This window comes from Calypte anna, chromosome Z (genome assembly GCF_003957555.1).
Source record: "Calypte anna isolate BGI_N300 chromosome Z, bCalAnn1_v1.p, whole genome shotgun sequence".
Lineage (NCBI taxonomy): Eukaryota > Metazoa > Chordata > Aves > Apodiformes > Trochilidae > Calypte > Calypte anna.
Window position 1 is genome coordinate 49710683 of NC_044274.1, and position 13574 is coordinate 49724256.

At 36.2% G+C, this 13574-nt stretch overlaps 1 protein-coding gene across 3 annotated transcripts in view; it reads left to right on the forward strand.

Moving 5' to 3' along the window:
• The window catches only part of POLK (DNA polymerase kappa), a 41517-nt gene that overhangs the window by 6830 nt on the left and 21113 nt on the right, over positions 1-13574 (forward strand). For all 3 annotated transcript variants that reach the window (XM_030466687.1, XM_030466686.1, XM_030466688.1), the window contains 5 exons: positions 1146-1253; positions 3557-3734; positions 5850-5969; positions 12278-12430; positions 12823-12954. In XM_030466687.1, the coding sequence (XP_030322547.1) occupies positions 3597-3734; positions 5850-5969; positions 12278-12430; positions 12823-12954 (543 nt within the window). In that variant the 5' untranslated portion in view covers positions 1146-1253; positions 3557-3596. The remainder of the gene's footprint in view (positions 1-1145; positions 1254-3556; positions 3735-5849; positions 5970-12277; positions 12431-12822; positions 12955-13574) is intronic.

The following is a 13574-nucleotide window of genomic DNA, read 5'->3' on the forward strand; positions in this document are numbered from 1 at the left end:
ACATTCTTTGCAATGTTAATAAGCAGCATAATTGCAGTGTCCACTGAACTGATTATTCTTGTAAATAGTTTATAAATACTTTGTCTCTTTTAAATGTGTTATTTTATTACATAAAAATAATAATATGTAGGCAAGTTTTCACACAACACACTCTTTATGTTGCTGGAACTGGAGGATTTTTATTGAAGACAGGCTGAAGGTGTTGTGTAGGATCAAATAGAAGACATTTCCTTGAGGCTAGTTCAGTAAACTGTTCTAAAATATGCTAAATTTGAATAAAGGTTGAGGTACTTGAAACTCAGTTGTTTGATTTTACTGCTGTTTCAGTGTCTTGGTACTTTCATATACTATATAATCCTGTCTGACTGGTTCAGATGAGTACAGTTCAGTTGGTTCAGTGTTTTGTCTTCTATAAGAGCCTCATTGGGGCTTTATTAGTGGTCTTTTTCCACTTGTAAACATCCCAGGTTGCTACAAAGCTTCCTACACAGTAGTGTTATTCTCTGTTTTCTCTGCTTTTTGTTTTGCCATAACTGTTGGTGCCCAAGTCTTCTGCTTTACTTTTAGAAGCCCTTCCAGTAGCAACTGGAAAGTTACCTCCTCCACTTATGGATGACTCGCCTGCTCCCTTCCCACCTTTCCCAAATCACAGGAATAATAGGATGGTATTTTACTGTCAGCTGCTTTTACAGATTTCTCAGATTTAACACCCTAAGTACTCATATGATGTTAGAAGAGATTTTTCGTGTTCTGTTAGAGGAAGCTGCTCAAGTATTGCAGCAGCTTCTTGAGGTGACAGCATGCCAAAAATATGTCACTCTTTGCCTAGTTCTGAGTTAGCGTTTCATTAGACTCTAAACCTGTACCTACTTTTTACAAGTAGTTTTAGCAAAAAATTTGCTAAATGCTTTCCCTAGGTCAGGTTTCCATTAAAACAGTTACTGATTGTCTTTACCAATTTCTACACTGCTTTTTTTTTTCCCCACATTTTGCATAGTGTTTCAGGCTGCAATCCTCCTACATTTCATTTAAATATTTCTATTTTTGTTTTGTCTGTGGCAGATGACCCATTAGTTTTATTGCTTGTTTTACTGTAGCTTTTGAGATTAACTTCTCTATGATAAATATTTTACTTTTTTTTTCAGGCCTGCTAATCTGAAACCATGATAATCTTCAGGTTCTCTTCATCTTAAACAGCTGAACTTTGGATCAGTTGCTATTCATATTTTCCTTCTGTACTCCTTTAGGCTCTGGTGAGTAACTAATGTCACGTCCTATTTTCTTCTTTATCCTAACTGATGTATTATTTGATATTTATACGCTTACCATCTATTGATAGCAATGTATTATGTTCCACACAAGAAGCCGGAAATGCGTGAGATGCATGAAGAAAATGCATCAGGAGGCCACCTTTTCAGAGACTATTTTAAAACAATTACTTTTTTTATCATTGGTATCATCATGGTAAATTCTTCTTACTGGATATGTAACAGTATTATAACAAAGGCTTTTGACTGATGTAAATTAGTAATTAAAGCATCTGCTATAAAACTGAGCATTTAAGAGTGAACTTAAAAGAGAGGAGGAAAGATTTGTGGAGTCTAGGGATAAACACACAGGAATATTGAACAGCTAAAAATTGTTGCAGAGAATAGAGCTAGAAATGGTAGCTATCTTGTGTTCATTCTGTCTTCTTTAAAGCTAAAAGTGATAAAAGAACCAGAAGGAGTAGTGGAGGGATGTTTAGGAAAGTATTTACTGGGAATTGTGCCAGTTACTTACCCAGAGATTTCCAGTAACACTAGAATTATTGTGGAGCTAATTGATATGAAGTTGCTTATAAGCCTGAGATTAAACTTTGGATGTTGTATAGGATGCAATGCTTTTTCCTTTGATGGAAGTCTAGGAAACCTGCTCTGGTGAATGTGTACGTTAAGAGGTTGTTCTCCTGTAAAGGAAAAAATGATGAAAATACTTCTCATTGTGAGTTGTATTTGATAGGTATCCATTTGATAGGTATTTATAAGAGTGATGAAGCCACTCCCATTCCTACTTGCCCTTAGAGTATCTCAAGTGCTACTGAAGGGTCAAGAGAAGAGTTCTTTGAAATACAACAAACCAGAGATAAATACAGCACTACTTACCTGATCATGTATCTTCAGAAAACATAATAAAGAATCTCAGTTAATAAAATATTATTGAAATTTGGGTTATTTTTTTTAGTGAGGACTCTTTTTTCAAAGATGACCTTCTCTAACACATTTACTTTGCTTAAATTTATTTAATTTGTGATTTTGTTTGTAGAGGTGCTGTCTCCCTGACAGCGTGTGCTTCATTCAAACAGGAAGGGCTCCTGTTATAGGGAGCAGGATGAAGGGGAAGTTTAGGAGTGAATGTGCTTCTTCCATGAGAGTAAAACTTAAGTGATTTGTGAGTCAGCAACTTTAAGTAGGAAGTAATTTCTGTATGCTTTTCCAGTAATAAATACATGTTAAGTAATTTATGCCACACAAGTGTCACACTTGGATTCTGTTTGCTTTACTCTGGCAAAATCAGACCACAAGTTTGTGCTTCAGATGATAACTTTGGCTTTCTTAAGTTTCTTTAAGATCAGTGTAATTACTGGACAATTTACCATCTAATTAAAGCCTATGGTGGGATTCATGTATTTATTTTTATAAGCAACAAGGGAAGATACCAGAGGTACCTCTGTGTATAAGAAATTACTGGTAGTGGTAATTGGCTGGTAAAGGCTAGGTAAGTTCTATCAGTGTGATGCCATGGCTCTATAAATTAATGGTAAAAAGAAGAATGAATGAATTTTACCCTGAATTAAACAATAGTTTATTCAAAACCTTTAATGGAAGCCATGTATTTCTAAAAAAAAGAGCTTTAATGCAAACAAAAATTTTTGAATGTGAGCTAGAGTCACTGTGGAGGATTCTATGGCTTGTCTTAAGCAAGCATGAGGACTAAATAAATTATGGTCGTGTGCCCTTTAAAAAAACAATCAGTGTCTTTTAATTTAATAATCTGGTGAGCAGTTTTTTCTTTAAGGTAGTATTGTTTCATCTGACAGGATGATATACAGGCACAAATCTCATGCGCATATCTAAGGTACAAGCCTTTACCTGAAGTTGGTGATACTCAGTTATTCCTGTAAGGGGTCTTTTAAAAGTGTATGTTTTTCAGTTAATAAAAAATAAAATCTTGATATTTCCAGACACTGTGATAGAGTTTCATGTGGCTTTATATGGGTAGTGTGGCAAGTCAGCCACTTAAAAGAAAAACAAGCCTTTGTATTTGTGATAAGTATGATTTCTCTGAAAAAGTATAGAATGCTTATTCAATAAATACAGTAAATCATAGATTCATGGGATGGTGTGAGTTGGAAGGGATCTGAAATATCATCTAGTTCTAAGAACCCTGCATGGGCAGGGACATCTCCCACTAGACCATGTTGCCCAAAATGAAGTTCATAGTTTTTTGTTTTTTTTTTTTTCTTGTTCAGCTAGAACTTCAGAAACAAATATATGATTTAAATTTTTTTTCTCAGGTATTAGGTCATAAAAGAGCTACTTGTTTCAAGAAATACTATGGATGACATGAAAAAGGTTGGCAATAGCTCATGCAGTGATGGACTTCTACTTAGAATGGGCCTTAATGATAACAAAGCTGGAATGCAAGGTTTGGATAAAGAGAAAATCAATAAAATCATCATGGAAGCTACCAAGGTTGGTATGATTACTTTTTTACTGCTGCTGTATCTGTTGTCTAGTATCAATAATAGCCCTCTTATTCCCCCAAATTTTATCACTCATGATGGGCAGCTTCTAAGAAGAAATGCATGTGTGGGGAGGAAGAGGAGAGATCATAGGGCACTGTTGAATTAATTGACAGGGACATGGAGGAGTACAGGTGAGTACCTTAGGTGCTCCCTTTTTGCCTGAAGCAGCAAAGAAATATCACAGCATTGTCTAGAGGTAATTGTGTTTTCAGCTTCCTAAGGCCTCTTTTTCTCCCCTTTTCCATTCTTTTTGCTCACATCAACATGGAACAGCCAAGCAGATCTACTGGTATTGATCACTTTCCTGTAACTGATGAATTTGATGTAATCAGCTTTTTCTGGTATTTTCACTGGGATTTCTTTGTGCTTACTGCCTACCTTGACTGTCTTCTCAGTATTCAAGTGGCCAGCACTTGTATCCAAAGATACACAGGACCCCTCAGATCTACAAAGCATTGAAATATTCCTGCTCTTACTTGTTACTAGAGAGTCTTCTCTGCATTTGAGCAACTCTGTTTTTTCTTACATTTCCTTGCACAACTGTGTATTTCATTTGGTGTTGCTGTGGCCCTATCTCATGCACTTGATTTTTGCTCATGCATTCTGTGTTGACTGCTATTGCTTTGTGGTAAACCACAGGGGTGGGACAGCTCTTACTTGACGAATTTATTTTTGCTTGCATTTTCACTTTGATTATACTTTATATGTTATCAGGCCCCTTGTTGATTTATGACTGTTTCATTTCTTGGTGTGGAACAGAAAGAACTTTAAAATGGGCTTTCAAAACTAATAAACCAACATTTATATACTAGAATATATTTCTGCCAAAAAAGTAAAATAATGTAAATAGCAGATAGAGCTTGAGAAATCAGTGTTCTTTTTCTTAAGCTTTTCTTTAATCTTCAAAATTATACCTACAAACACTATCTACAATTGTATTACAACAATTTTTTTTAGCATATGAACTGTGAAATACTGCAAGAGATGTAAAAACTCCCACAGCTTAATAGCAATTCTGAAGTATTGGGTTGCTTCCCCCACCAGTGTTTTGATTCTTATGTCTTTTAATGAGTTTCAACAGGTCATGTTTGATTGTAGGGGGGAGAAAAAAAGAAATGCATGTCTGGTAATGAAAGAAGACACACCCTGAGTTCTTCTAGCTAGCAATGTCTTCTGAGCGACAAGACATGATGCATTACAGTCTTGCATTCATACTTTCTATCATTATTATAAAAGTGGATATTTTTGCTTTCTACATAAATGCTTGATTCTTATTTGACTACAGCTGAATTCTTGGCATCAGTGATTGTTTGGCAGTTGGAGGCTTTGATCTAAGGTGTCCACTTTTACAGGTTTTATGAGATGGTTCATTAAAGGCATTACCTCTTCTTGCAAATGTTATTTCTCTTGTAAGCCAAGCAGATGTTGCAAGAAAAACATTTCCTGGTTCTGAGTTTTCCTCTTCTCTATGTCGTTGTATGCCCTCTTTGTTATGAATCAGAAAATGTATCATATAATTTCCCTTTCTACAAGATTATTGTCTTTTTATGCTTTCATTATTTCTCCTTTTATTCATTCCTGTTCTTGAATGAGCAATTACATGCTTGAGAGGAAGAGGGCTTTTCAATACCCATCTGCTTTTCATCATCCTCTTCCAAAAAGCTTCTAATTCTGCAGTGTTCTTCAAGATAAAATGGTCAATGAATACTCAGTGTTATAAGTGGATTTGACTTTTACAATGTCATTATTTATCTCCATGTAGATTAAATGTATAAATCAAATTCTTCTAGCGTTTTATACTTCGTATGTTGGAGGTATCATAAAAAATAAAATAACATTTACCTGCTTTATACTGGTCTGAGTTTATGGATCTGACAAAAAGAGCAACGTTTGTGTCATTTGAGGAGAGAGATGTAAAGCACAATGGGTCTCTTATGTATCATCTATATGAAAATCCAATGCATTAGAAATTATTACTGTAATTTATGTTTTCTGTATTTACAGATGAAATGTTTTTGTTTATAGAAAAGCAAAAAAAAAACCAACTTCAATTTTCTTCCAGGGTTCTAGATTTTATGAAAATGAGCTAAAGAAAGATCAACAAGTTAACCAACGTATTGAAAAAATGATGCAGCTAAAGGAGAAAATTACAACACAACAGCTCTTGAAAGCACAGCTGCAGGTACTAATCTTCTAAACACTTGTTGGAGCAAATGGCGGAAAATAAATATTTTGGTGTGTTCTAGTTGTGTTAAATTCTGATGATAGGCACAGTATTAAATACTGTTTTGATGCTAGGTATGCAAGTAAGAGTGCACAGTGCTTTGATAATGTAATCCTAGTAAAAACCTGCTACAAGACTAGATTGGAAAATCTGGCCAAAATATTCTCTAAATCAGTAAAATGAAGGAAAGAAATTTCTGTTCTTTTAAGCCTGATCAGTTTAAAGGGATGAGATTATTGTTTTGTTAGATACCTTGTCAATAAGTATCATATCAGCCCACAGTTTACTTGATGTTTTTTATAATATATGTGTGTTTATGCTCAATTGACTGCAATGGGATGAAGAGGATCACAGTTGTCAACTTTTCTGGATAGAATTTATGCCATAAGGCATATGTTAATTAATGAAAAAAAATTGTCATGGGAAACAGTCGCAATAAATACAAGTGTCCTGAACAAAAAAGGCAAAGAGGCTACTTCTCTTCTGAAATGCTAGTGACAGATAATAGTAACCAAAGTATTGCTGTGTATGAAAGGTTGTTTAAAAAAACCAACCAGCATCAAGGTTGCACACTTAACAATTGTGGGTTCAACAGAATTAAAGTTGTTTGTTGAGGCTTAATTCCTTTAATTTTTAATTTGTACTCTGATTCAGTCTTTAATTACATGATTGCTTGCTGTTTTTCCCTAACATAATTCCTGCTTCACTGTCTTCACTGGGTGGGCAATTATTCAATATTTACTGTTGTCCTCATTGTTGTGGTGACCCCAAGCTTTATTTGTTGTACACTAGTCTAATCCAGCTATGAATGCACAATTACTGACATCCTCATAGGCTTTTCTCTGTTGTACACCACATAGTGTGAATTCTTTAAATTATTTTTGCAGTACTGCTGCAAAGTTGAGTGACATTTGTTGTTTTGTAGATGAGGAGCTGAAGCACATGAAGATTAAACACATCCATTAATTTTGAAGGCCGTTGGGAGGATTATAGGTCCTGAGCTTTGGTGTTCAATCTTCTTTTGTTCATTGCAGATTTGGGGATTACTTCTGTAAATTAGATGCCAGTGTCTCACATTTGTTCTCAGAAATCTTGCAATTACTGAGAACAGCTGAAAATTTTGTTATAAGCCTGTATGCCTCAGCTTTTTTCAGCTAATCTTTAGAATGGATCAGTCATGTCTCTGCTTGTTGTTTTTTTCTTTCAGTTTTCTGGGGTAGCTCTAAAGTCACTTAATTATGAAAAAACACTTCCATTTCCATCCATTCTTTAACACAGACCTTTTAATTTTAATTTTAATTTTTGTCTTTCTTACAAAACAAATTACATGAGTGACAGAGATCCTGTGTATGGCTATATAATTCAAGATATGTGATGCATATAGTGAAAGCCACTAAATTTTAATTGCTTTGACTACTCATACCGTCTCTTTCTGAACTTGTTTTTTTTATCTTACATGTTACTTTCTTTTAAGGTTTGGTATGATTGCTTTCAATAGCAGCAAAAAGAAGCTTAAAAAAGAGAGAGATTCATTCACATGGATCTTATTGGCACCCAAGTTTTAAACCCTGTGTTTGAATTCTGTATGCCACCTACGCAAATAGTTGTCTTTATTTCCAATGAAGTCACTGTTAAGTCAGCCACTGTACTGCTTGAGAACTGCCATTAGAGGGAGATGGCATACACACTATTTTTGCTAATCTTACGTCTTTGCTACTATAAAAAAATCTCAAAATCTTGGATTTTAATTCCATTCTCTGTATACTGACAAGCTCTGCTTCCTTATTGTTTTTGCTCTCCTATCCTGATCACAAATTCTGGCCCTTCTGCTCTCTCCTTTTTTTTCATTTATCCTGTCCTGAATTCTCCTTTTCTTTTCTCACATCTCCAGATAACTGTCAGTCTTCTTTCCAAACCAGTTCTTGTGTTTGCCCTCAGAGTTCCCATTGAAGTCCTCAGACTCCTGGTCCCACTAGTCTTTATCTGTCTATGTCTAATGACATATGTCTGTGACTTCTAAATGCCTCTCCCTGTCACTTTCCTGCCACCTATCCTTCCCCAGGCCATTACCTCAAACATCTAACTTTGCAAGTGTTGTTTGTCCTATTTTGTTTTCTTAATATGTGGTGGTTTTGGCTTAATCAGCTTCTTTAGGTTTTCAGACATGGATATAGTCAGCTCTCATTATCTTCTTTCCTTCTCCATTGTTTGTGTCTACCTAGTTCTTTAAATCTTCTTTTAAGTACCGCATTCTGATATACCATGAGATAACTTGTTTCCTAAAATTTTTAACTGAAGAGTGCTCTAGAATTATAAAAGTACCCTTGTATCTATTTCTGTGAATGCTGCAAGTTCTCATTACAAATCAAGCTGTGTTTGTAGGATGTTTAGAGGCTCAGCTACAGCTTCCTAAACTGGCAGTTGATGGAAGTGCTGTAATAGAAAAACAAACAAATAAATAAATCCCCATTTACTGGATTTTTTTTTTACAAAATCCCAGTAATATAAGCAATATAAAATGTGGAATCTGCAACATAACACTATCTTTCTCACCCCTATAGCATATGTGTATGCCAAGGAATTTGTAAAGCTATTTCTTATATCCTTACAGTTTCCTGTGGAAAGCTGCCTTTACAAAAGGGCGCTTATTACCACTGATTTTGTGGATACCAGAGATTAGAAAGTACATGTAAATCTTCTTAAAACTGCCCTTTCCCTGTGCAAATACTTCTTTGTATTTTATTGTTTGTTTTTTTTAATACTTTGAAATGGGAGAGTAGTTTGAAGTTTTCCCAGTGAATGTCAATGTTGTCTTTAAAGGAAAATTATATGCTGTACAGTATCATTCTAAATTTTTGAAAACCTTTCTGTAATAGAGTTAGATTATCCTAACAACCTACAGCTTGAAATTCAGCAGTAGCTAATATAATGCTCTAAAAATATCCAGCTGCTACCAGATTTGCAAACTGCTGCTTGCTTTGAAGTCATGCAATCATCATAGTTGGAAAGGACCTTTCAAGTCCAAACAGCAGCCCTACACCACCTTCACCACTAAATCATGTCCTGAAGCTCCACATCTACTCATTTTTTGACTAAACCCAGGGGAGGCAACTCTACCACCTTCCTGGGCAACCTGTTCCAATGCTTCACCACTCTTTCAGTGAAGAAGATTTTCTTATATCTAATCTGAACCTCCCCTGGCACAACTTGAACCCATTTCTTCTTGTCCTATTGCTGATCACTGGAGAAAAGGCCAACACCTGCCTTATTAAAACCTCCTTTCAGGCACCTGTAGAGAGCAATGAGGACTCCTCTCCTCAGCTTCCTCTTCTCCATGCTGAACAGCCCCATCTCCTTCAGCTTCCCATCATAAGACCTGTTCTCCAGACCCCTCATCAGCCTGGTTGCCCTTCTCTGCACCCTCTCCAGCACCTCAATGTCCTTCCCACACTGTGTTGCCCAAAACTGCACACAGTACTTGAGCTGCAGCCTCACCAAGGCTGAGCTTACAAAGGTAAGATCACCTCCCTGGCCCTGCTGCTTGCACAATTACTGATACAGGCCAGGATGCTGTTTGCCTTCTTGGCCACACTTTTGGCTCATGCTCAGCTGTCAGTCATCACCTTCTGGTCCCTCTCTGCTGGGCAGCTTTCCAGCCACTCCTCCCCAAGCCTGTAGGGCTGCTGGGGGTTGTTGTGGTCCAAGTGCAGGACCCAACATCTGACACTGTTGAAACTCACACAGTTGGCCTCAGCCCATTGATCAAGCCTGTGGAGATCCCTTTGCAGAGCCTCCCTACCCTCAGGCAGATGGATGCTTCCACCCAGGTTGCTGTTGTCCGGAAACTTAGTGAGGGTGCACTCTGTCCCCTCATCCAAATCATCAGAAAAGTTGTTAAACAGGAGAGCCCCAGCACTGAGCCCTGGGAGACACCACCTGTGGCTGGGTGCCAGCTGGATTTAACTCCATTGGCCACACCTCTTTGGATCTGGCCAGAGTTTTTTTCCAGTGAAGGGTGTGCACATCCAAGCCATGGGCAGCCAGCTTCTCCAGGAGAATGCTGTGGGAAAATGTGTCAAAAGCCTTGCTAAAGTCAAGGTAGAGAACATCCACAGCCCTTCCCTTGTCCAGTAAGCAGGTCACTCTATCATAAGAGATCAGGTTCTTTTTTTATCCATGTAGGTTTTATCCTAGATCTTGATTCTGTACATAGTTACTGTCTTAAAATGCTGTCTCTGTTTGTTCATCTTGTCAGGTGGTTTTACTAATAAAAAAGATATTTGAATATTTTTTCTGTCTTAACGTTGACAAAATTACTCCTTAAATTGACTTAAAGTCAGTACAAGGAAAGTTAAATTTTAACTATAATTTGAACTTCTTAGTGTGTTTTATATCTATCTTAGAAATAGAAAAACACCATTAGAGTATCTCTTTCTTTTCAAGGAAAAATAGAAAACTGCTTTTAAATACTTTTCAAGCTTGCTTGCCTCTAAGGAGAAGCTCTGTAACTTTACTTATCTTACTAAGGAAATGTTTGGAGGTGTCCAGAGTTTTGCAAGTATATCTCTGTGTGTGCTTTTTTTTGGCATATGACTTGTGTGAGTTGGTTTTGTGGAAGTTATTTTTTTGTATTTCTAATTAGTTTAATGTAATACTACTGTATTCTTTTTTTGCACGTTAGCTGATCAGTTAGATACATCACATTAGAAATAACATGCAGTAGAACAAGCAAGAAGTTTGTTATAAATGTGATAAAACAGTTGCATAACTAGAGCAATTGCCAGTTATAATTAATTTCTTTCTGAGACTAAGCTGAAAATTATCTCTGAAGTATAATTTAAAATAAAGATTCTTTCAATGATAATAGTGTGATCCAAACCCTGGCTGAATTTGTAATGAAATTACTGCAGATTTCCCTCTTTTTTCTTCTTGTTATTTGAATGACTTTCCCATTTTGCTTTTAATTTGTCTAAGCCAGTTTCCTAGGCCTTAGGGAACAAACTGAGTTCTTCTGTATGGAATAACCTAGTTTGAGGCCCTGTTCTAGCCTTTTATCCCTCAATCAACTTGGAACAAAATGAAGAAAAGACTGTGTAAATCATTACTCAGCAGTTTAGTTAGAACATTGATGGCGACTTGCCATGGTTTAAGTGTCTTCAGCTCTGAAGATGGGTTGTTGGATAAGGTTTTTATGTTTTTTATTAAGCATCTCTATTGAGGGCAAAAAGTGAGAAACTTTCTTCAAGTAACCGTGCAGATTCCACATAAACCCTCCTTTCCTGGACCATAGACCTGCTGCAGAACAGAGACGTTTCTGTAGTAGTACCTTAGTGTCACAAATATGTGTATTTATGCTTGCTAGCAAAGTGAAACTTTTTGTTTCTTGAGCTTTATTATGCCAGTTTGTTGTTTTTTTGCCGTAGCAGCCTTTTTTTTGTGTAAGAAGAGTTTAGCATAGTCTTTATTGTGGTTAAATAATAATAATTTGATAGCTCTTTTTTATTTTAACATATTTTCTCTTGTTTCTAGAATGATGTGTGATACTGCCAACTGTCTTAAATGAGTAGCCCTTGAAATTCACCTGTCAAATAATGTGCCCATGCTTTCTTTTGACAGTCACAGTTCATGCCACATTCACAGCTGAAAGATATTTCAGAAACAAGCACATGTTCTGCAAGTCTTTTGGTAGAAGAATACAAGCAAATTAAGCATGATTCAAGTATTTCATGGAGAGATCTCTGTGCTTGACCTCTGCCTTGCAGCACTATGAAGCTGATGCAGTACTGGCCACAGCCTACTAGTAGATGATACATCCTTATCTCATGGAATAAAACACACTTTCTGTGTCTAGGCTTTTCTTTAAAATTCACCTGGTAGTTTTGCTAAAAATTCAGCATTAACTGGGTTCCTGCAGCAGATTTTGAGGAATTTTCTGAAGGGATTAGTGGTAGCTTTCTTATCATTACATGACCCTGGTTGTTTGAGACTTTATTTCTGACAAGGCAAGATAGATGGATCTGCAGTGTGGGTGATTGGTGTTCTCTTCACCTGCCTGGGACAATTTCCTGGAGTGTGGTAGCGTAATTCAGGAGTGTTGAAAATTCTTTAACCTCTAACCTTTTAACCTCTATCGCTGTACAACAGGAGATATATCTGCATATTTAATAGTCTTAAAAATTTTTGTTTCTGTCTGATTTAGATGATGCATTTTTTATCCCACACTCGTGCCAGGCAAATAGTTTTTTAATTATTTTTTTTCTGCTCAGGTGGACAAATTGGTGATAGAACTGGAACGGAGCCGTAATCTCAGCAATACAATTGTACACATTGACATGGATGCCTTCTATGCAGCTGTGGAAATGAGAGACAATCCAGAGCTGAAGGAAAAGCCTATAGCAGTGGGGTCAATGAGTATGTTGGTAAGGCCAAATGTGAAGCTAAAGAAGAGATCAGTTACTTTAAAATTACCTTCAAGGTACCTTACTCTAAAGCCTAATAAACCATAAAAAAATAACCTAATATGATGGCACTCTTACATAGAGAATTTTTATGAGTGCGGAAAAAATAATATATGTAACATTTCCTCTTAGACTTGACCCTGTAAACTGGATTTTATTTTTCAGTAAAAAGTCTAGTCTGGAAAGTTGAAAGGGATGGGAAGGGGGAGAGAGAGGGGGGGGAATGCCAAATCAAATCTCAGCCTCACTAGTCTTTTTTGCAGGGACATACGGGCTTAGAACTTGATGATGTAACACTAAACTTCAAGAAAAAATTGATTACTGAACACTAAACTTATTTAATCTCTCTTAAGTCCACCTCAAATTACCATGCTAGAAGATTTGGTGTACGTGCAGCCATGCCTGGATTTATTGCTAAAAAGCTATGTCCACATCTCACTATAGTACCATTAAACTTTGAAAAATACGGCAAAGTGAGTAAAGAGGTAAGTCTGAACATGCTTTCTAACTGAAAGTCAGTGTACTTAGTCAGGGTACTGACTGAAAAGTACTAACTGAAAGTCAGTGTACTTTACTGATGTTCTAGGTAATATGAAATATTGAATAATAATGTATGAATAATATATAAATATTAAACTCTTCAATGATGTGGCTTTGAGTGTAAGATGAACAAAGCATCAGTGCTTTTGGCCAAGGAGATGTGAAAGTGTCAGATTCAGCTGTCTTGTGATTTTAATGAAGTCAGTAGTGATGCTGATGGAGATTTTCAAAAGTGTAGTGGAAACTGTTAATACCACTTGAGCCTTATTATTAAAACTTAAGAGCAATGGAGCAGTATAAAGACACAGACACATATATGTACAAATACTCAAAACCAATTACATAGTTATTAGGATGCTGAAAGTACATTTTAAGCATGGAGATAACTTCCTGTATTGCATAGCTATAATTTTGAAAGCTTATTTCTGGAGAGAAACAAAGAGCATTAGTGAGTTCTAAATGCAGGTTCTTTTGTTTTAAAAGAAGGGACTTAAAATAAAAAGCAAAAAGTTAAGGAGAAAAATAATCACACTATGTTTTAACAGAAATAATTTTACTTAGTGGG